Raw genomic sequence first — 20,020 nt, 5'->3', positions numbered from 1 at the left:
GGCACTGCCGGGCCTGCTGCTTTCCTGATGAGCCCACTCTCAGGCCCCTAAGTGTAGGCTCTGCCTCTGGATTCAATCGCTGCTGGTTCAAGCTCTCCTTTCTAGACTGGCATCGGAAGTGGCTGTTTTCCCATTTGTACCCGAAAGGTACCAGCCTGTCATCTTTTGCCCTGTTACTTTCAGGTCTGGTAGATGGCTTGACAAACTGACTCCTAACCCATCCAGAAGACCCCCCTCTCTCACTACAGCCTGGAGCAGGGACACAGGAACTAATGACCTTTGGGACCCAAGATGCTAGCCACGCTGGGAACCTGAAGGGCAGAAGGACAATGGGTTCCAAAGAGACAGTTATACAGCCTTGCATTTCCAAGGTCAGCAAAGTGAGTGGGCACAGCCCCAGATCGGGGTGCATCTCCCACCCATGCCAGGATTGGATGGTGGCTCCAAACTCACAGCTTGTGGCTCAGCCCAGAATGAAGGAAACGTACAGCCCACTCGCCACTGCGGTGGGGGGGGGGGTGGCTGGTGAGTTCAAATGGAATCACGAGCTCCAGCTCTGTGTGGTTTGGCAACAGTAAAAACCCAGCAATACTAACATCTTCAAACCTCAAACCTCCTCTGGGTGGGGAGGAGGAACCCTCAGCGAGCCTTCCTCACTCCGTTTCCAAGGGGCCTCCCTGCCTGTGCACCCCTGACCTGCACGCAGATCCTTGAAAATGGTACATGTTGCTCCTCTGGGGGCAGGGGTATTCCCAACAGCTTGCTGCGCCCTTTCTTCTCTGAATTAGCTACATTCTTGGGTGATGTCTGCACACATCAAGTCCATCAAGTCCAAAAGTTGGATCGGAAAACTACAATAATGTCCCTATCTATTTGATCACTCAACAAATGTTTGCTGAGCACTTCCTATGCTCCAGGCACAGTGGATACTGGGAATACAAGATGAGAAAGTTAGGGTTCCTACGCTTGGGGAAGAGTATACAGTTGGAGGTAGAAGGGGAGAGAAGGATGCAGAAATAGATAATTATAAACTAAGATAATAAGTGATCAGGGTATGTATATATAACCAGTTATGGGAGAATCAGAGAGGAGCATCGTGGTCAACTGAGTAATATCCTTGCAAAAGATAGCCACGTCCTACTCCCCAGAGCCTGTAAGTGCTATTTTTTATGGCAAAAAGAACTTTCGATCATAGATATGATTGAATTAAAGGTCTTGCTATGGGGGAGGATATCATGGATTATTCAGATGGGCCCCATCTAATTGCAAAAGGCCTTCCAAAATGCGGGGATGAGAGCTTGAGTTAGAAAAAAGAGGTATATGATGACGGAAGTGAGGATGGGTGTGAGGTGCTCTGTAGGGGTCATTAGCCCAGGAATGTAGGCAGCCTCTATCTAGAAGCTGAAGAGGCAGGGAGACAGATTTGCCCTTCAGAGCCTCCCAGACAGACCAGCCCTGACAACACCTTGATTCTAGCCCCATAAGATCCATTTCAGACTTCTGATCTCCATTGATGCAAGAGGATAAACTTGTGTGGTTGAGCCATTAAGTGTGTGGGGATTTGTCACGGCAGCCGTGGGAAGCCAACCCAGTCCCGGAGGTTAGGGATAATGATTTCTTGTGGGAAAAGTGCCTCTGACACTGTCTTACAAAACAGGCAGGAAGGGGAGCCCAGCAGAGAAGATGGCAAATGTGCAGGGGAAAATTCGAGCCGTTGGGCATGGCCAAAGCATAAAGTCAAAGGCAAGAAACAGTGAGAAGCAAGTTTGGGGGTGGGCAGGGCCCAGGCTGCCCAGAGCCCTGCATTCTGGCTAAGGGGTAGGGATTTTAGCCACTGGATCCCAGGAAGTCAGGGAAGGGCCTGGAGCCAAGGATTCACGTGGTCAGAGCCTGCTATTATCAGGAAGAGCAGGGGCCAGGTAAACGCAGGGTGGATTTCGAACAAACTAGATGCTTGTTACAATGGACTTGATCAGAGAGGATCGGGGTCGGTATAGAAGCCTCTGAAGGGAAGTGGCCCCAGTGAAGTGTGGAAAAGGCACGATCCTGAAGTTGGTTGAGTGTGGGAGCTGAAGCACAGGAATCAAGTACGACAGCCAGGATTCTGGCCAGGGGGTGGGGTGGGGGGGTGGGGGTGTCTCAGGGCCAAAGGAAACAGAACAGAGGAGTGAGAGCAGATCGAGAGGGGAAACCTGGTAAGTCTGGCTTTGTAGGTGCAGACGTTGAGGTGCCTATGGAGCCTCTGACAGACATCCCCCCGGAAATGGACACCCACTTTTGAAGGTCAGGGAGATACAGATGGCGACAACTTTGGCCAGCAGGTAGGAGCCAAGACAGTGAGAGAGGGCAGGATGGCTGGGGACAGGAGGGGAAACACCATTATTTAGAAAGCAGGTAAGGGAAGAAGAAATCCAAAGGGAGACAGAGAGGGAAGAGTCAGATAGAGAAGAGGAGAATCAGGGAGCTGGGGTAGGAGAGAGTTTCTGGAAGGAAAGTGTCAGCTTGGGCTGACATAACAAAATACCATGGGATGGGTTTGGACAACCAATATTGCTTTTCTCCCAGTTCTGGAGGCTGGAAGCTCCAGATCAAGGTGTGGGCAGGCTCCATCTCTCCTGGTAGGTGGCTGTCTCCTCACTGTTTCTCCATGTGGCCTTTTCTCTGTGTGTGAGCATCCCTGGTGTGTCCCTTCTTCTTACAGGGCCACAAGTTCTATTCCAGTAGGGTCCACCCTTATGACCTCATCTAGCCTTAAGTACCTCCTTAAAGACCCTATTTCCAAATACAGTCATGTTGGCAGTTAGAGCTTTAACTTGGGAATTGGGGAAGGGGAGCAGAACTCAGTCTGTAGCAGAGATAGACCAGGGAAAAAAATGAGAGATGTCCACTCTAAGCCTGTCAGTCTGGCTGCGACTAACAGGCTCCGTTCGAGTGCTGCAGCAGCTTCAGGAGCACGTGGCTGACTAGCTGGTGGCTCTCAGTTTCAGGTCCTGGGAGGATGCAGGGGGGACAAAAAGAAAAACAAATCTTATATATTTGACAATGAGAAAAGTCCTAATGGTGCTGGAGAACAATTTCAGGGAGGCAGTGGGAGAAGATGCCAGAATGCGGTGGTGCATGGTGGATGGAACATGAGGAGACAGTGCAGCAAATACGAAGACATCTATTTTTTTTGAGGGGGGTGGAGGGGCAGAGGGGGCAGGAGAGAGAGAGAATCCTAAGCAGGCTTTGCCCTGGAGCTCGATCCCAAGACCAGGATCATAACCTGAGCCAAAATCAAGAGACGACACTTAACCAACTGAGCCATCCAGGTGCCCCGTGAAGACATCTTTAGTGAGTGTGGCTATGTTGGGATGAGAAGGGAAAAAGAGAGAGCAGATACAAGTTGGAATGGTGTTGGGTCAAGACAAGGGGTGGCTCATTATCGTTTATGGGGCTCTACAGAATAAAGCTTTGTGGGGAATTTGGGGGGTGCCTCCTAGCCAGACAGCACATGGCCCTCTTAGGCCAGTGTATTAGATGGGGTTTTCCGGAGGAACAGAACCAATAGAACCAATGTATACACATATTACCCTTATATGTCATATATACGTCCACGAGAGAGACACATTTATCAAGAAGAATTGGCTCATGTGGTGATCAAGGCTGCAGAACCCCACAATCTGCCATTTGCAGAGGCTCGGGAAAGCCGGTGTTATCTTTTACTCCAAGTTCAAAGACATGAGAACCAGGGGAGCATTTGGTGTAAATTCCAGTTCAAAGGCCACAGAGGATGAGATGAGATGTCCCAGCTCAATCAGTGAAGCAGAAGAAAAGGGGAGAATTTCTCCTTCCTCTGCATTTTGTTCTATTCAGGCCTGCAAGGAATTGGGTGATGTCCGTCTACACTGGGGAAGAAATTCTACTTACTGTGTCCTCCCATTTGGGAATTCAAATCTCATCTGAGAACATGCTCACAGACAGAAAGATTAAACATTTAATCTGACTAGCACTCCACAGCCAGTCAAGTTGACGGGTAAAATTAATTACCCCGGGCAGGGTAAACGTTTGAACTCTGCATCATGACTATCTGTCCACTGAAGTGGATTTCTGTGAGCCCAAAGTAGTGGCCTGTGAGGCCAATGGAAGTCAATGACTAATCTTAAAAGGAACTTGCTCCAACCCATCTACGTCTGGTGGTGGCAAGACCCCCCACACCAGGCAGGCAGGTCTAGGCCAGACGGTTGAAGAAGACGTGCGTGTTGCTTCATGCCCGAGTGAATGGTTGTAGTTTTAAGGGCGAAGGCTCTCCAAGTTTGTATAAGGCAAAACAATGGGCAAGCTAGACATCTGACGTATTAAAAAGAAACATTTGGCGAAGCCAAGAACAGATGGGAAAGAAGAGAGGTTTAAGGAAGGCGGGAGCCGGTTCAGTGATGGAGCACAAAGGAGTGGCCTTGTCACTCACAAGAGCAGTGGAAACACTGAAAGGTCAGCATGTGGGACAATTAATCGTGAGCGTGCTGGCTGACGTGTTACATTCACTTGGAAGAGAACTTGACCACCATTGGAATTTCTGTGAAAACTTGCCAAGGATTCTGAATGATGAACTTAAAACTAAAAAGCCTTGGCATTTGCTCTCATTGTTCAGGGGTTGGGGAGATGGAGGGATGTTTGGGAAAAAAAAAAAAAAGCACACGTTTTTGAGAAAAATAGTAACTGATCACTGAACATGGTGTTTCTATTACGATCCAGAAGCAAAGCGTCAATGTTTGTGGTAAGAAGCTTCAACATCCCTAAGATTTAGAAGGAACACCCATTTCAAAAGCAAAAGTGAAGAATGTGCTCATTTGTTTCTTTAACAAATTGTTCATGCTCACAAAAGAGAGTTGACTAGATTTTTATGCAAAACCATATACGATAATTAATGCTTCCATTGCATGTACTTGGTACCAGCGTGTGCTAGGTGTCTTTATAGATTAACTAATTAATCTCATTTACCCTATTACCCCCAAATTCCTATTTTGCAGATGGTTCTGGGTTTAGTACCATGCTAAATGGCAAGAGTGGAAAAAGAGTGGGTTTTATGCCTCCCACGTGGAGTTTGTACTGATGGCCCTTGCAAGCCCTCCATCTTCGGAGGAGGGTAGCAACAGGTGCTTTGGGGATGTACTAGATGTGGGAGGTGAGGGGAGAGTGTGGTCCAGGATGATTCTCAGGTTGGGGCTTCAGGATAGAGTCTGGGATATCCTTTACTGTGACACGGAGCATGGGAGAAGCTGGTCTGGGGCATGAGATCATTTGTTTTGAATATCCTTGGTTAATATGGGCCTTCTCTGGAGCTTGAGAAACATGCCTAAAGCTCCAGAGAATACTCTGTTCCAAAAATAGAGTTGATGACTTGATAGAGTTGAACTGGGTTTTGTGAGGACTCACAGGTCACATCAAGATTCCATAAACCCTTGGGCACAGCATTCCCAAATTGGATGCCCCACTCCCCCACCCCTCCAGCTGTCCCTCTGTGAAAGTCTATGTCAAGAGGACACCAGAAATCTACCTGCTTAAGTGTCTACTTCTTTGGGACGGGCATGCCAGTCACTTCATGTGGTCAGGGATGGATTCCTCTCCTCTCCGCCTCTAAGCATCCCAAAGTTTCCACCCAAAACATCACATCCTAAGTCCTCTATTCTGAACATCTCAAGACTTTGCAGAGTTGACTCCCCTGTGGTGCCCAAGGCCTCATGCCAAGTCCAAGGTTTGCCAGGCTTCTGGCCCTGGTGACAGCAGGATGAGGCCCTTAACCAGTAGAGTGTGCTGAATAGTGACTCCTCCAAAACTCACATCCACCTGGAAGCTCAGAATGTGCCCTAATTTGGCAGTAAGAGTTTTGCAGATGTAATTAATTGAGATGAGGTCATTTAAGATGGCTTTAAATTCAACGACTGGTACCTTTATATAAGCAGCCATGTGAAGACCTTCAGGGAAGAGTGTCATGTGAAGACAGAGCAGACATCGAAGGAGATTGGCCACCGGAGCTGAAGAACGCCAAGCCCTGCCTAGAACCACCAGAAGCTGGAAGAAGCAAGGAAGGATCCTCCCACAGAGCTCCAGAGAGACCATCGCCCTGCTACACCTTGATTTCAAACTTCCCTTCTCCAGAACTGGGAAGGAGTTAGTTTCTGTTGTTTGAAGTCACCAAGTTTGTGGTGCAGTCCTAAGAAACTAATACGGCCTGATAAATGGGGTGAGAAGCCATCCTACTTCCCTGCAAGATACAGAATGGACAAATGGACAATGGCTAGAATGGATACGACAGCTGAGCCCTGACCCACAGCCTCTGCAGTAACCTGAGCCAGACCACACCCTCTACACCAATCAGCCCAAATGGTTAGGATTTGGTTGGCAGGTTAGTCGCCTGTCAACTTCCCTAGGTTTGCCCTTGCTTCCAACTCAGAACCAATCAGAGACACCAAATATGCTCCCCGAACCTATCACCCTAGGACCCCCCTTCCAGTTAGCCTACTTCCAGCTTCTCCATGACAACAGTTGCCCAGCAGGGCACCCCTGAAACCTTCCCTTTATCCCACTGTAAAGCTTTCCTTCTCTGCCTGCCGCTGAGTCTCCGTTGAACACAAGTGATGGTTCTGACCTCTTTGCTACAGCAAGCTCTGAAAAATTGCCTCTGTTTGTTCTCATCAGCTGGTCTTCGTTATTTCCACACCTGCGATTTGTGGATATGTTAGTTTGCTGTGGCAGCCATGACAAAATAGCATAGCCTTGGTGGCTTAAGCAATAGAATTTTATTTTCTCGCTGTTCTGCAGGCTGAAGATCAAAGTGTGGGCAGATTTGGGGACTCTCTCTTGGGTTTGCAGATGGCAGCCTTCTCGCTGTCCTTGCATGATCTTTCCCCTGTCTTCTTGCATCCCTGGTATCTCTCATTGTAATCAAATCTCCCCTTCTTAAAAGGATATCATGGAATTGGGTTAGGGTCCACCCTCCCAGCAGCCTCTTTTTTGACTTAATCATACTTTCAAAGGCCCTATGTTCAAATACATTCGCATCCTGCAGTACAGGGGTTCAGACTTTGATATATGGAGTTTGGGAGAGCGCAATTCAGCCCACAAGAGTGGAGGTTAGCTGGGGGGAGACAGAGGTGTCTGAATGTCATCCCAATCAGCCACATAACCTGCCTCGTAAAAATGCATTATCTGTGTGTAGCTTGTAGATGGTTTGTGCACAATGAGGCTGGAAGCTTGGGGCGACAAGATGTGAGTGAGGATACCGGTAGTTCAGAGTCAGCATTAGGCTACAGAGTAGAGTCTGGGCCTCAGTGTACTGGCCCAGTAAACAACTGTGTGAGTAGAGTTGGTGCGCCAAGGAATTGGCCCCACATCTCACATTGTTGCCTCACATTCTTGCCAAATCTCTCTAAGGTCACCAAAGGAAAACAGTCACATGGATGTACGTGCATTTGACAGATGAGGACAATGGCTTCGCTGTACCACTAAGGTCCATGATTACTTGTTTCCAAGGTGGCGAATGGACTTAGGATAGGAGGACGCAGTGCTTTGGCTGCCCTCTGTGAAGGATATTGGTACCCAAAGTTTGTGCCCTATTTATTTCCCAGGCTTTTCATTTTTATGTTTAAAAAGTATTTGAGGGCTTATTCTTGGAATTATTTCCCGTGTCCTTAAGTGCCCTTCAGCCATCCACTAATCTAAGTCATTTAACCACTCTTAGCATTTACTCTCAATCCTATTCATTCATCATTTAATCCACCCACCCATCCATCCAACCACTCACCCATCCATTCATCTTCCCACCCACCCAGTCACCCATCCATCCAACCACCCACTCATCTACCACTATCCATCTACCATCCACACCCCCGTCCATTCATCTCCCCAGCCACCCACCCACCCACCCACCTATCCATCCACTATTTATCATTCACCCATCCAATCCAACCACCCACTCATCCACTGCTATCCATCTCCCATCCACTCACTCATCCCTTTATCTCCCCACCCACCCATCCATCCACTCATCTACCACTATCCATCTACCATCCATCCACCTACCCATCCATCCATCCATCCATCCATCCATCCATCCATCCATTATCCACTCACCCATCCACCCACCTATTCACCATTAATCCATTCATCCATGTGTTTAGATCACTGGTTATAGATACAAAGATGAGTGAGACAGTGTCCCAGAGCCCTGAGGACAGAGCAATGTGTTAACAAGTATTATAGTCAGTGCTACAACATGTATACCTAGGAGTACTCAAAGGCAGGCAAGACAAATGAGGCTTGGGAAGGTGGAGAGAGCACTTATACGTACCCTCTCCCTTCAAACACTCCTCACAAATCAGTTTCCTTCTTTCTATTATCATCACATATCCATTATGCGGCCCAAAAATCTGAAAGGGGAGCAAGTAGACCCAAAATCATGACATCCCTAAACAGCCTCAGCCTTCCTTTTACTCTGGGGTCTTTGCCAGGGATAGTGGAAAGAAAACTGACCATGGAGGCAGACATTGCCACTGCCAAATTGTGACTTCTTCAATGTATCATTTCTCCATTCTGGTGTCAAATACCTCATGTAAATCAATGTAAATGAGGAAGGTTGGCACTGACTTCTGCCTTTAAAAATTATTCCCTTGGGGCAGCCCAGTGGCTCAGCAGTTTAGTGCTGCTTTTGGCTCAGGGCATGATCCTGGAGTCCCGGGATCGAGTCCCACTTCGGGCTCCCTGCAGGGAGCCTGCTTCTCCCTCTGCCTGTGTCTCTGCCTCTCTCTCTCTCTGTGTCTCTCATGAATAAATAAATAAAATCTTTAAAAAATATAAAAATAAATAAAAAATATAAATTATTCCCTGAACTATCCAAAGCAGAGAGGACAATGAGGGTTGGACTCACAAGACTCACACTGATATTGTAGCTGAACACATGACACGTTAGTTGTAAGTAAAAAAAAAAAATAATAATAATAATAAAATTTAAATTAGCAGTGAGTTATAAAAACTGTTCCATTAAGTTGTTTTGTGCTTATTCTAAGAACCCACGTTTCTTGGTGCTCTACAAGGACTGCCCCAAATTCCAGGGGACTGAGCTTAGGACTGGGTGACCCCCAAAGTCCCCGTGATTCTGTGACTTGGGCCCGAATGTTCTGGAAGTGAGAATGGTTCATATAATTGAAGTGGTCATGGGTGGGAAGGACTTTGAATGGGCTCTTTGGAGCTGATTCAGATGACACGATTCATCTTTCAGTAAAGGGGACACTTGTCCAGCCTGGCATGACACCGCATCATTCAGGTGTGAGTAATGGCGATGATTCGTCTATGAGGCATCATCCAGCGTCACATCTGCTCTAGATTTAGGCTTGTTCCCTAAGACTTTCAGGAAGCTCTTTCTTTATAAGCAATAAGAACCCATTTTTGAGAGGCCACTCACAGAGAGAAAGGGGACATGGCTTGAATGGAAAATGATTTGCACCCCATAGCCATGCTCCTGCGCAGATGAAGGCAGGAATGAATCCGAGGTTGTGGACTCCATGGCAGTGGCAGACTTGTGACAGGGACAGCTTTCCTGAAGCACTGCCATGCCTGTTGATGGCAACCAACTCTGGAGATCCACCTAAAGTGATACAGGAAAGGACAGCAAAGAGAAAGGCCAGAGTCTCTCCTCACCTCCAAATTTCCTTAGGTTAAATCCTGGCCCCTGGACCCTTCGCTGGTTCATTGCTATTAATGAGGACTCCTTCTGAGCACCTACGAGCCCAGATATCACAGGAGGAGCTTTCTCTTTTTTACAAGTGGCAAGTTCCTAAAATGAACACCTATAGCGTGTGGCTGAAGTCCTGCTTGTGTGAGCCAGGCAAACTACCTACACTCACGTTGTTGGTGGCAACAGGACCACTTTCCAGGGTTCTCAGGAAGGTTACAACCTGAGGCCTCAGGGCCCCGTCGGCAGTGGCCTGTTTTTATGTGCCCACCAGGTAAGAATCATTTCCACATGTGTAAAGGGTTGTAGAGAAAACAACCCCAAAACTACAAACACAAAGAATATATGACAGACTACATGGTCGGCCCCTAAGCATAAAATATTTACTACCTGGCCCTTTACAGAAAAAGTTTGTACGTCTCTGGATTAAAGGAAGATATATTCTTGAAAACAACTGCCATAGGGCTGAGCAACAGAGAACACTTGGAAAGGTGAGATTTCACTGCAGAATAAAAAATACCACTACTAAAAAAAAGGATATTCTGTGATTTAGTTGTAAGAAAATATAAGTGGGATGCAGCAAATGGGACAAAATTGTCAGATTTGTGGAATGTGTAAATATTCCTATCTGGCCTCCTCACTGTGTTGGTCTTCTAGGGCTGCCATAACAAAGTGCCACAGACTGGGCAGCTTAGCAGAAATTTCTTTCTTTTTAGTTCTAAAGGCTGGAAGTCCAGGATCAAGGTGCTGGCAGGTTTGGTTTCTCCTGAGGACTTTCTCCTTGGCTCATGGTCTCACATGGTCTTTCCTCTGTCTAGTGTCCCTCTAAGTGTCCAAATTTTTTCGTCTTATAAGGTCACCAGTCAGACTGGACTAGGTCCCACCCTAACAGTGGAGTTATTTTAACTCCCCTCTTTAAAGGCCCTTATCTCCACAGGCAACCATATACTGAAGTCCTGGGAGTTAAGGCTTTAATATATGAATTTGGGGGGGGGTACAATCCAGCCCATAACACTTCCCCCTTAAATTAAACATTAATAAGCAACAGTGCTTATCCCTTTATTTAAAACCAATAATCTGTACATACTAAGAGGTGCCATAGCTGTGTAACTATGGAGAAAGCCAGTCTAGTTTCAGGGGCCCATTAAGTGGTAGGCATCCTTACCTTCCCTGGGGCAGAAACAGGAACTGTACCCCAAATGTCCCTATGTGGCCCCATATTTCTCAGCCTCTTGCTCACAGGAACGCCTCATTTTAGCCCTCAAACACTCAAGGGCAGGGGAAAGCCCTCCAGCTCACTCTTCCTCTGCCACAGCAGCCACAGAACCATGTTGAGTGGATGGAGCCACGAGGGCAAGGCAGCCTGGATCCTTGAGTCACCACATGGAAGATGGCTGCTCTGGAGTCGGCCAAACTGCATCAAATTTGTGTGAGAAATAAACCCAACAGGTTGGGTTGCCAGAGAAGTGAACACTGATGAAAGAGTCACAGAGGCATTCTCCTCTCACACGTGCCACGAATTCACCACCTAACTTTGGGCAAGAAGCCTTGTTCCAGGCTCACATCCTGTCCTTTCCAGCTGGCTCTGGTAACAAGGCCTATAAAGAAGACGTTATTCCTGAGGGTTTATAATACCAGCCAAAGCCTTTCCTTTTAAAATAGCTGATGGGTCATCTTCTGAGCAGGGAATATGTTGTGTAACCAGCTCGGGCCCTGAAGCAGGACCCATTTCTTCCTTCCACCTGAGAGTAATGCATTTCCTGGCATTGTCTTCTCTGAGACATGACATTGTTTGGTTTTTACACCATTAAAGTTCCAGCTGACCCCTGGGTTCGCTCCACACCAAGCTCCTCTATGCTGCTGGAGCTGGTTGCCCCAAATGCCTCATCCACACACCAGCTCAGAAGTAGATATACCGTGGAAGGGGATCGCAAAGGTTGAAATACTCCCCATCCTGGCCCCACCCCAGTCCCTTGGTGCCACAGACATCCGATCTCGGAGATAAGTGTGTGTCACAAAAACAGGTCGACAGAAAAGAAGTTCAAATATATACCCCATTCATCTTTGGAACCAGATGTCTGAAAAGCTCCCTTGACGAAAAAGCTGCCACAAATAATGCACTCATTTACTACTCAGGAAATATGCTCCTTTCATTGAGAAGTGATGACATTAAATTGAACCAGCTCCCAGTACTGCTCTGAATTATTCTCACTGTGCCTGTAGCACATAGAGGGTCCTACATAGAAAACAACTATAATAACCGAGAGGCTTCCGGACCCCCCCTAAAAATATCAGTCTTGCGCTCTTTCTGAATTCGCTTCATTTTATGACACGGCTACTTAGAAAATGTTTTATTGATTTAATCTAGTAAAACCCAACGGCCTTTTAACAGCTAATGCAGATATCAAAGACTTCCAGCCAGGGGTTGCTCCTCACTTGGAAGATCTGTTGAGAAAGAAAGTCTTTCTCCAGCCTCAAGAGTCGGTGGTGGATGGTGGAAAGGGCATTATGCACAGAATCTTAAGAAGCCATGCAATTCTGATAATGACCTGATACTGCAAAGACCCGGTCTATGTGAGGACCTCAGAGATACCTGTTGCAATGACAGCTTGATCTGCTGTTGACTCTCCACTCTGTTCATGACGGTCACACTCTGAGTTCTGTGTGCTCAGGGAGGAGCTCGGTATCCCAGACCAGCTCTGGGACCAGCTCACTTAGGGACTCTGGGGAGCTCTTAAGCCATCCAGGACCCCGTTTTCTCTTCTTCAAGAGGATTGGGGTTGAAGCACATAATCTCAGTTCCCTTTCTGTTCTAGAATGTTCTGACCCCTAGGAGAAGATAGCATCACCAAAACCAGGTACTCATTGTGGCACCCCAACTCCATCAAACTTCAGGGTGCTTCGTGTGCAGTTCCACCATGCCATCCTCTGAGCCACACCACACAGGAAACACAAGGCTTTAGGCAAGGTGGTCTATACGAAAAGCTTTTTGCAAACTGTGATGAATGAAGCCAGAACTGGAACAATCCAACCCTCCCATCCCACCTCACCACCCTTCTTCCCCCATCCCTCACCCATCCTTAACTCAAGGACAAAAGCTAGAGGCAATGTTCACAGACTGTCATTCTTCATGTGCCATTTTCAGAGCCTCCAAGAGAGATCCTGAACCCGCTAAGAGAGAAAAAAATGCTCATTTGTCTTGAACCGCCGGTTGCTGTACGTTGGTCAGGTAAGAATTCTGTAGATCGTACACCTGCTGCAAGTAAAATGAAGCGATGATACAGGACCAGATGATGCCCTCAAATGTCCTGTGCCCCAATTCCCACTTGTATCCGGTCAGCGGTGGGGCCAAGGACTTTACCTAGAGGGCAGCCCAACTACTGCAAAGCACTCAGTGGATTAAGATTTATCCGATGCAAATAAACGAAGCAGTCAGAGAGAGGGAAAAGTGTATTTCACAGTCATTACAAAAGTACATATATTTAATAATGGTGACATAAATACAGTCCTTACTTACGACCAAATCGCACAATTACAGTCGACTTTTCCTCCTGGACTTTACACGGTGACAGGTCAGTCATTTCCGTCCGTAACTACAGGCTGACTGAGGTCATGGGCACAGGCTAATGAGAGACAGTCACAGGTCAAACAGACAACAAACTCTGTACTTGCCAAAGGGACGGTCAAGTTTCCCATATAAATATAATAAAATAATAAAGAATTTAACATTTCTTCTTTCACTCGGTTTCATAGATTTGTCAGGTGCTCACATACAGAAAACTACAGTTGACCCTCCCCTTTCCTCACTCCCCCCTCACCTCTCACCGGGTCTGGAATAAACCTGAGTTCACAGTTCAAGTTACCGATGGTGACACGGTTAGTCGTATGACAGCTGGAATCGAGGAACAGAAAACATGCCCGATGAGCTAATCCGCGATACAGGAAGACACTCATGTTCTCAAGGAAAGTACAATACAAGAAAGAGACATAAAGGGATAGATGTTCACAAGGCACAAGGACACAGCCTGCAAACCTGCAGAGCGGGACACCTGCAGCTAGCAACCATGTTCAAAAAAGGTTCCTTTACTGATCCAAAACCACACACTTCACGTCACCTGGAGAGGTTTTTTTCAGAGGCGTTTCTTCTTTCTGCTTAGCAAACTCCATTTTCGATGGAAAGTTCTGGAACCCGGTCTGGAGCCATACAAAGGAGGAACACCGACAACCTGAAGCCTGACTCCTTCCAAACAGGCCCCAGAGCCGGGATGACCCCAATAAGGGGGAAGCAGCAGCTCCGGGTCTTGTCAAGGGTCAGCCAGGACTGGGCATCTCGGTGGCTTCCAGGGTCAGCCAAGTATCCACCGTTTCCTTGCTCAGTCAGAAACGTGTGGGGCCGACGGAGGTCACCACGGCGAAATGAGACAAGATGAAGAACCACCCCACGGCTCTCTGGGCCGGGCGGGCTGCCAGTGGAAATGAAGGCAGGCTTTGCCACTCCCCAGGGCCACGGCCTGTTTCGGAATCAGGGGGCGGAGAGGCCTCACCTGGGGGTGATCACAGCTGTGGGTTCTGCTCATGCCTGCACTCGTCAAGGAGCTGAAGACCCCAAGCCGCTGAGTGACCTGTCTCCTGAGCTAACCGCTCTCTAACCCATGCTGCTGTGTTCTTTTTGTTCCAATTCTGTTCCTGACTGAGCGGCCCCCGCCCAGCGCCAGGGCCCAGGCCCCACGTGGAGACGGCCCCACCAGGCCCCCTGCTAGCCACGGTCACACAACACTGGGATCTGCAAAATGTGCACATGGGATGGCGCAGACACAGAACCGGAGACGCATCTTTGGTTCGAGCCTTGGCAAAAGGTGTGAAAACAGAACGTGGACTCAAAGCACGTTGGAGGGACGCTGCCTTCCTCCGAGAGGCCGCGGTGCCGCATCCGAATGTGCTCGCCGCCGGGCGAGGCTGCTCGCAGCTTATAGCAAACTAGTTCAGCTCTAAACCACACTTGTTTCCTTGGCAGCGTGAAAACTGCGCTGGGCAGAGGTAATGAACGGTGCCTTCCGAATGCACCCACATCCAGCCTTAGCATTTTCTCTCTTCCTAAAGAACCACCTGTAAGCATGTCCCATGCCTTCCAGAAGGATGAGGCTGCGTTGATAGGGCGGGAGAAACGCAGGGGCCAGCGGCGATCGCGCCTTCCTGCGGCCCACGGCAGGCCGCCAGCCACTGAAAACATCACGGGGGTGGGGGGTGGGGGGCCTGAGGCCCTCCATGCCTATCTTCTCGAAAAAACAGGAGTTTGGTAGGATCGCTTCTCATCTCCCCATCCAGGGGTTTTTAAATTATGCTACTTCGCTCTGACATCACATAAAGGGGGAAAAAAATCATCTTTGGAAAAGATAATTCAACGCTTAGCAAGTTTCAACCAAAATAAAGATGGCAAACGCATGTCCCCTTTGGCCTTTTCCTTTCATTGGGCTGCCCGTGGTCTGGCTCCGTGTCTGCCCGGCTGCCCCTGCCCGCGCAGAGGGGCTGGTGCTGCTGGCGGAGGCTGCGGCCTGTCCTCCTCTGAGGTGCCTGAGCCCTGGCAGTTGAGTCACCGGCTCCTCGGGCCTGCAGGGATTCACCCCTGCGAGAGGAAAGGTTGCGTGGCCTGCAGGAGGAGCCACTGTGTGACTGGCCGACTGCTGAGAAGCCACAGTCCTGAGAGGCACACACAGAGCAAAAAGTGAGGAAAGATCTCGCAACAGGCCGTGATGTGAGGAGCCCAGGGGCCGATGCACGGTTTCCACCCAGCAGCAGGCCCTGGGCAGGGGGAGGCAGGCGGATGGAGGACATGAACGATTGAGACTGCACCTGTAGCCAGCCCTCCTGGTAAAGCGCAGCATCGCCGGGGTCCCTGCGCAAGGCCGGGTTGTGCAGGCTTTGGGTCTGCGGGTTTCAGCTGTTCACAGTCAGGACAGGGCACGGCAGGAGGGGAGGAGACCTCAAAGGAGGCTCCCACGAGGCCTTCCAATCTTCACACCCCAAATCGCGCGTGGAGCTCTGGTCATCGCTTTCTTCCGAAATCCCCAGAATCCTGCCAGTGGCCCAGGTTAGCACTGGCCTTTGACCCCGTCGGGCACGTCGAAGGAGAGGCTCACGGGGGCCATGGGCTGCAGCGGGGGCATGCTGGCCTCCAGGGGCCGGTCTGCGGGGGGCTGCAGGCTCTGCTGTCGCTTCCGCAACATCTGTCCTATGCCCATCATGGGGAACCGGCCTCGGCTTTTCACGCAATTTGGGCTCCCCAGGGGCTGCGTGCCGCCGCTGCTGGGAGCTGGAGGTGGGGGACACATGCCCTCCTCCTTTGGGGGGCTGTTCTTCTCCTCATGAGCAAAGGAGACCAGAGTGGGATGCAGAGGGGTCTGCAGAGGGGACAGGCTTCCGGGCAGCAGGGCCGGGGAGAGCGTCCGCTCCCCGGGATTCCCGCGGGCCAGGCCCCCCGGCGAGCCTAGGATCCTATAGTGATGAGATGGGGACGGCGGTTCAGTGTGGTCCTCGTGATCCACGGACTCAAAGGAGCGCACCATATCCAGCACCAGGGGGTCTTCCTTGGGGGGGACGCCAGCACCCCCAGGGCCCTGCACGGGGGGCTCTGGTCTCTTGACAATCCTGGGGGTCCTGGGGGGTGGGACAGGGATGAACTCCATGGAAGACGAAGCCACACAATTGGAATCTGAGGCTTTGCGGAAAATATTGCGGCAGCCGAAGGCATCTGTGTCCAAGAAAGCAAAGAAAATCGTGAAAACCATGGAAACAGTGTGAACGGCCCTCCCCTGGCCGCTGTGGCCTCCTGACCGAGAGGGACCTTTGCTGGGGAGGCCAGAGGACACCACGAAGCAAAGCACCCCACATCCGGAGGCCCCCACAGGGAACCACATGCTCCCTCTAGGACAGAGGGGACAGCAAGCCCCTGAGGCCAGTGACAAGAGGCCTCCCAAGTTCTAACCTGCCCATGGTGCCACCTTAACACCTGTTCTCCTTTGGTTGCTTAAAATTCTGGACCCTGCCAATGAGTCTTTGAATAAAAGAGGGACAGGGGAGCCTGGGTGGCTCAGTGGTTGAGCATCTGCCTTTGGCTCAGGTTGTGATCCTGGGGTCCTGGGATCGAGTCTCGCATCAGGCTCCCTGCGGGGAGCCTACTTCTCCCTCTACCTGTATCTCTGCCTCTGTGTCTCTCATGAATAAGTAAATAAAATCTTTAAAAAAAAAAAAAACTCAACACCTGCCCCTTGTTCCCTAATACTATGCACCCCGGTCTCTACTCCTACATCCTAGTCTCTATCCCTGAAATAATCTGTGCCCCAGTCTCTGCTCCCACAATACCACATACCCTGTCTCTGCTCCCACAATATAGTGCACCCTGCCTCTGCTTTCCCAAACCCCGCTTGCCCAGCTGGCTGACAGCACACGGTCCGGACCTTGACTGTCCTTGGGTTCCCTTGGGCATGCTCACAGCTTTCCCATGGGCACAGGAATCGTGTGTGCCCCAGGGGCCCACACAGCCACCCAAGAAGGACACACAGTGACTGAGCAGCCCAACACCAGCGGCCTAGATGGTAGCCAAGGCAACTTTGCGAATGAAATGCAACCACTTCCATCTTCATGGCTACTCCTGTGCGTTCAGTCAAGCCAAGGAGGTAGATAGCAAGCCCAGAGGGCCCTGAGCCATCCTGGGTGTTTCTGACCCACCTTTGTCGGGGAAGCCAGACTTGGGGGCCTTCCGGTCCTTCAGCAGAGCTTTGGTGTTCTGAATCTGTGTGATGAGAGAGGGAGAGGGCTGTTTGTGTGAGGGCAGGTTCTTGTCCAACTTCTTGGAAAACGGCCGATGAAGCAAATCTCCTCTTTTCTCTTGTTCTTTAGGCTTTTCATCCTTCAAGTCAAAGTAAATATACGTACTCAGACACACGCAAAAATACACAATGTGGCTCCCCTTTGAGGAGTCGTCCAAGTAGATCTGAGAAAGCCCAGCCTCTCAATTCTCTGTTCTCAACTGCATGTCAAACAACAGGACAGCTAAGGCCAGGCGGATGCTCCAGGGACCCACCTCCCTCTCCCTGGGCCACAGGCAGGCTTCCATCATCCCCAGCTCCCTGCACGGCACTGTTCCCAGGTGCTCCAGCAAGGGCGAGCTCACCCCTAGGAGGCCAACCGTTCCAGAACAAGCTGAAGGAACAAAGCCAAAGTGCATGTGGACTTCTAGAAATCTGTAGTCTTATTTAAAGCAGGGACCTGGGGCGCCTGGGTGGCTCAGCAGTTGAGTGTTTGCCTCCGGCTCAGGGTGTGATCCCAGAGTCCTGGGATGGAGTCCAGCACCGGGCTCCCCAGAGGGAGCCTGCTTCTCCCACTGCCTATGTTTCTGCCTCTCTGTGTCTCTCATGAATAAATTTTTTTAAAAAAAATTTTTAAAGCAGAGGCCTAAGATTTTGCCCACAGCAGTGGTTTTGCAAAGGCAACTTGGCAAATGAAATGCAACCACTTCCATCTTCACATCTACTCCTGTGCGTTCAGTCAAGCCAAGGAGATAGACAGCAAGCCCAGAGGGCCCTGAGCTATCCTGGGTGTTTCTGACCCTTCTGCATCCTTGGTCACGCGAGCCCTCACCAATACGCTTAAAAGTGGCACGACTTGGCCATTTTTGCTCTAAGTCTTGCCTTTACTGAACTGTATTATAATCCCTTTGACAGGAGTGAATTTTACTGTTTTATGTAGTTTCAACCCCATAGCCTCTGGCATAAAGCCAGGCACAAAGAGAAGGCTTAATAAATAGTTACTGAAATGTTAGAAGAAAAAAAAAAAGCCAGTGAAAACCAAACTGAATGAGAATGAAGTTCGAGCTTCTGGGAAAGGTGCTTCAGCTCAGACGTTCCTTCTCTAGCCCTAAAGAGTGTTTGATGTTTACTGTTTCACAGAGGTGACTGAATTCCTGACCCCACCACCAGTGAGGGGGAAAAAAAAAGACAGTTTCACAGGTTTGCCTTAAATGTTAAGAGCATTTGCAATTCAAGAGAGCTCATCCATTTTTCATTGATGCTCTTGAAAAGCTTCTTAAGGAAGCCTCTGCTGGTGCTCTAACAGCCCTTTCCAATGAGGATTTTCAAAGCTTTTATGGATTGGGGTTCATTACACCCAGCTGGCGGGTGGGAGAAGATGGCAGGGAAGAATTGCAAGTGGGGGTGCCAGGCTGAGGCGGGGGGTAGGGTGGGGGGGATCACCGTGAGGGCCCCAGCTCCTTGGGGCTGCAAGTCTGTTCCCAGTGGAGGGCTGAGGGGGAAGAAAGGAAATCAGCTCTGCAAACTCCTTCCCCTGTGTCCTCAGAGATTTTTTGGGGGGGACTTGGGGTGCTGGGGGTTACTCCTGAGAGCACGGCCCACGACAAAACAAGACCTGGCTTCTTCTCTCACAAGACCAGGGAACAGCCAGGAGCGGTTAAATAATTCACCCAGGAGCTGGGTGAAAACTCAGATTCCCACAAAGTGGGTGTTCTCCAGCCTTGCCTCCGCACACCCTCTGGAAGCCTGGGGCAGGGCCGGGCAAGAGCAAGGCAGCTGCACTGGGGCTGGCGGGGGACAGGGACCAGGCTGTGGCCCCAGGGCTCCAGGTCGGCATTGGGGATCCCAAGAGGAGGCTTGCGCTCCAGGTCATTATGCGGGGACCGGGACGTCTGCTCCAGCCCATCTCGGTCAAGGCCACGATCTTCCACTATTTCCTTCTCCCTGTTTCCCTGAAGACGCCAACAGCCAAACTTTGCTCCCAACGAGAGCAAACGAGAGTGAGCGTTCACACTCCCCATGCCCCAAGCATCAGAGGGGACGTGCCAGGCTCATCCTGAAAAGTCTGGCAAAAATCTCCTCCTCTCGTGCTGTTCTTTCTCCCTCCGTTTTTATGAAAAAAGTCACGAGTTCTACTGTTTATACTTTAAACAGCACAAAGGCAATCGAATGCGCTTCTATGAAACACTGTAAAAAACGGTCTTTGGAAGAAAAGACAAAATCGCAGTTCCCTCCTTTTCAGGACTGTTTTCCAGAATGATGAGATCTGCTTCCTTTGGGGTGTTCTGTGATCCCTACTCTTTAGGGGAATGCCTGGCTTCACGGCTTCATCTTGGCTCCTCCTCAACTCTCTAGGTTCTCAAAAGCCAAAAATCCCGATGCAAAGTTTCTGGGGGTCAGTATCGCCACCCAACTAGAGTTCATTAGCACTGAGAGGTGTGTCAGGCATGAATTTTCTGTAGAAAGAGCCCAAGGATGGCTCTAGAAATCTCTCCTGGTAACTGAC

General features: G+C 49.7%; 1 protein-coding gene across 1 annotated transcript in view; it reads right to left on the bottom strand.

Moving 5' to 3' along the window:
• Positions 1 to 13,148: 13,148 nt before the first annotated feature.
• Positions 13,149 to 20,020, bottom strand: part of HUNK (hormonally up-regulated Neu-associated kinase) — a 108,837-nt gene continuing 101,965 nt past the window's right edge. Inside the window, exons 10-11 of the mRNA XM_055313643.1 lie at positions 17,435 to 17,615; positions 13,149 to 16,457 (exon numbers count right to left, since the gene is read on the bottom strand). Coding sequence (XP_055169618.1) covers positions 15,799 to 16,457; positions 17,435 to 17,615 — 840 coding nt within the window. The 3' untranslated portion in view covers positions 13,149 to 15,798. The remainder of the gene's footprint in view (positions 16,458 to 17,434; positions 17,616 to 20,020) is intronic.

This window comes from Nyctereutes procyonoides, unplaced genomic scaffold (genome assembly GCF_905146905.1).
Source record: "Nyctereutes procyonoides isolate TBG_1078 unplaced genomic scaffold, NYPRO_anot_genome, whole genome shotgun sequence".
NCBI classification, from domain to species: Eukaryota; Metazoa; Chordata; class Mammalia; order Carnivora; family Canidae; genus Nyctereutes; species Nyctereutes procyonoides.
Note: the sequence above shows the minus strand (reverse complement) of the source record. Positions and strands in the feature narration are given on the sequence as shown.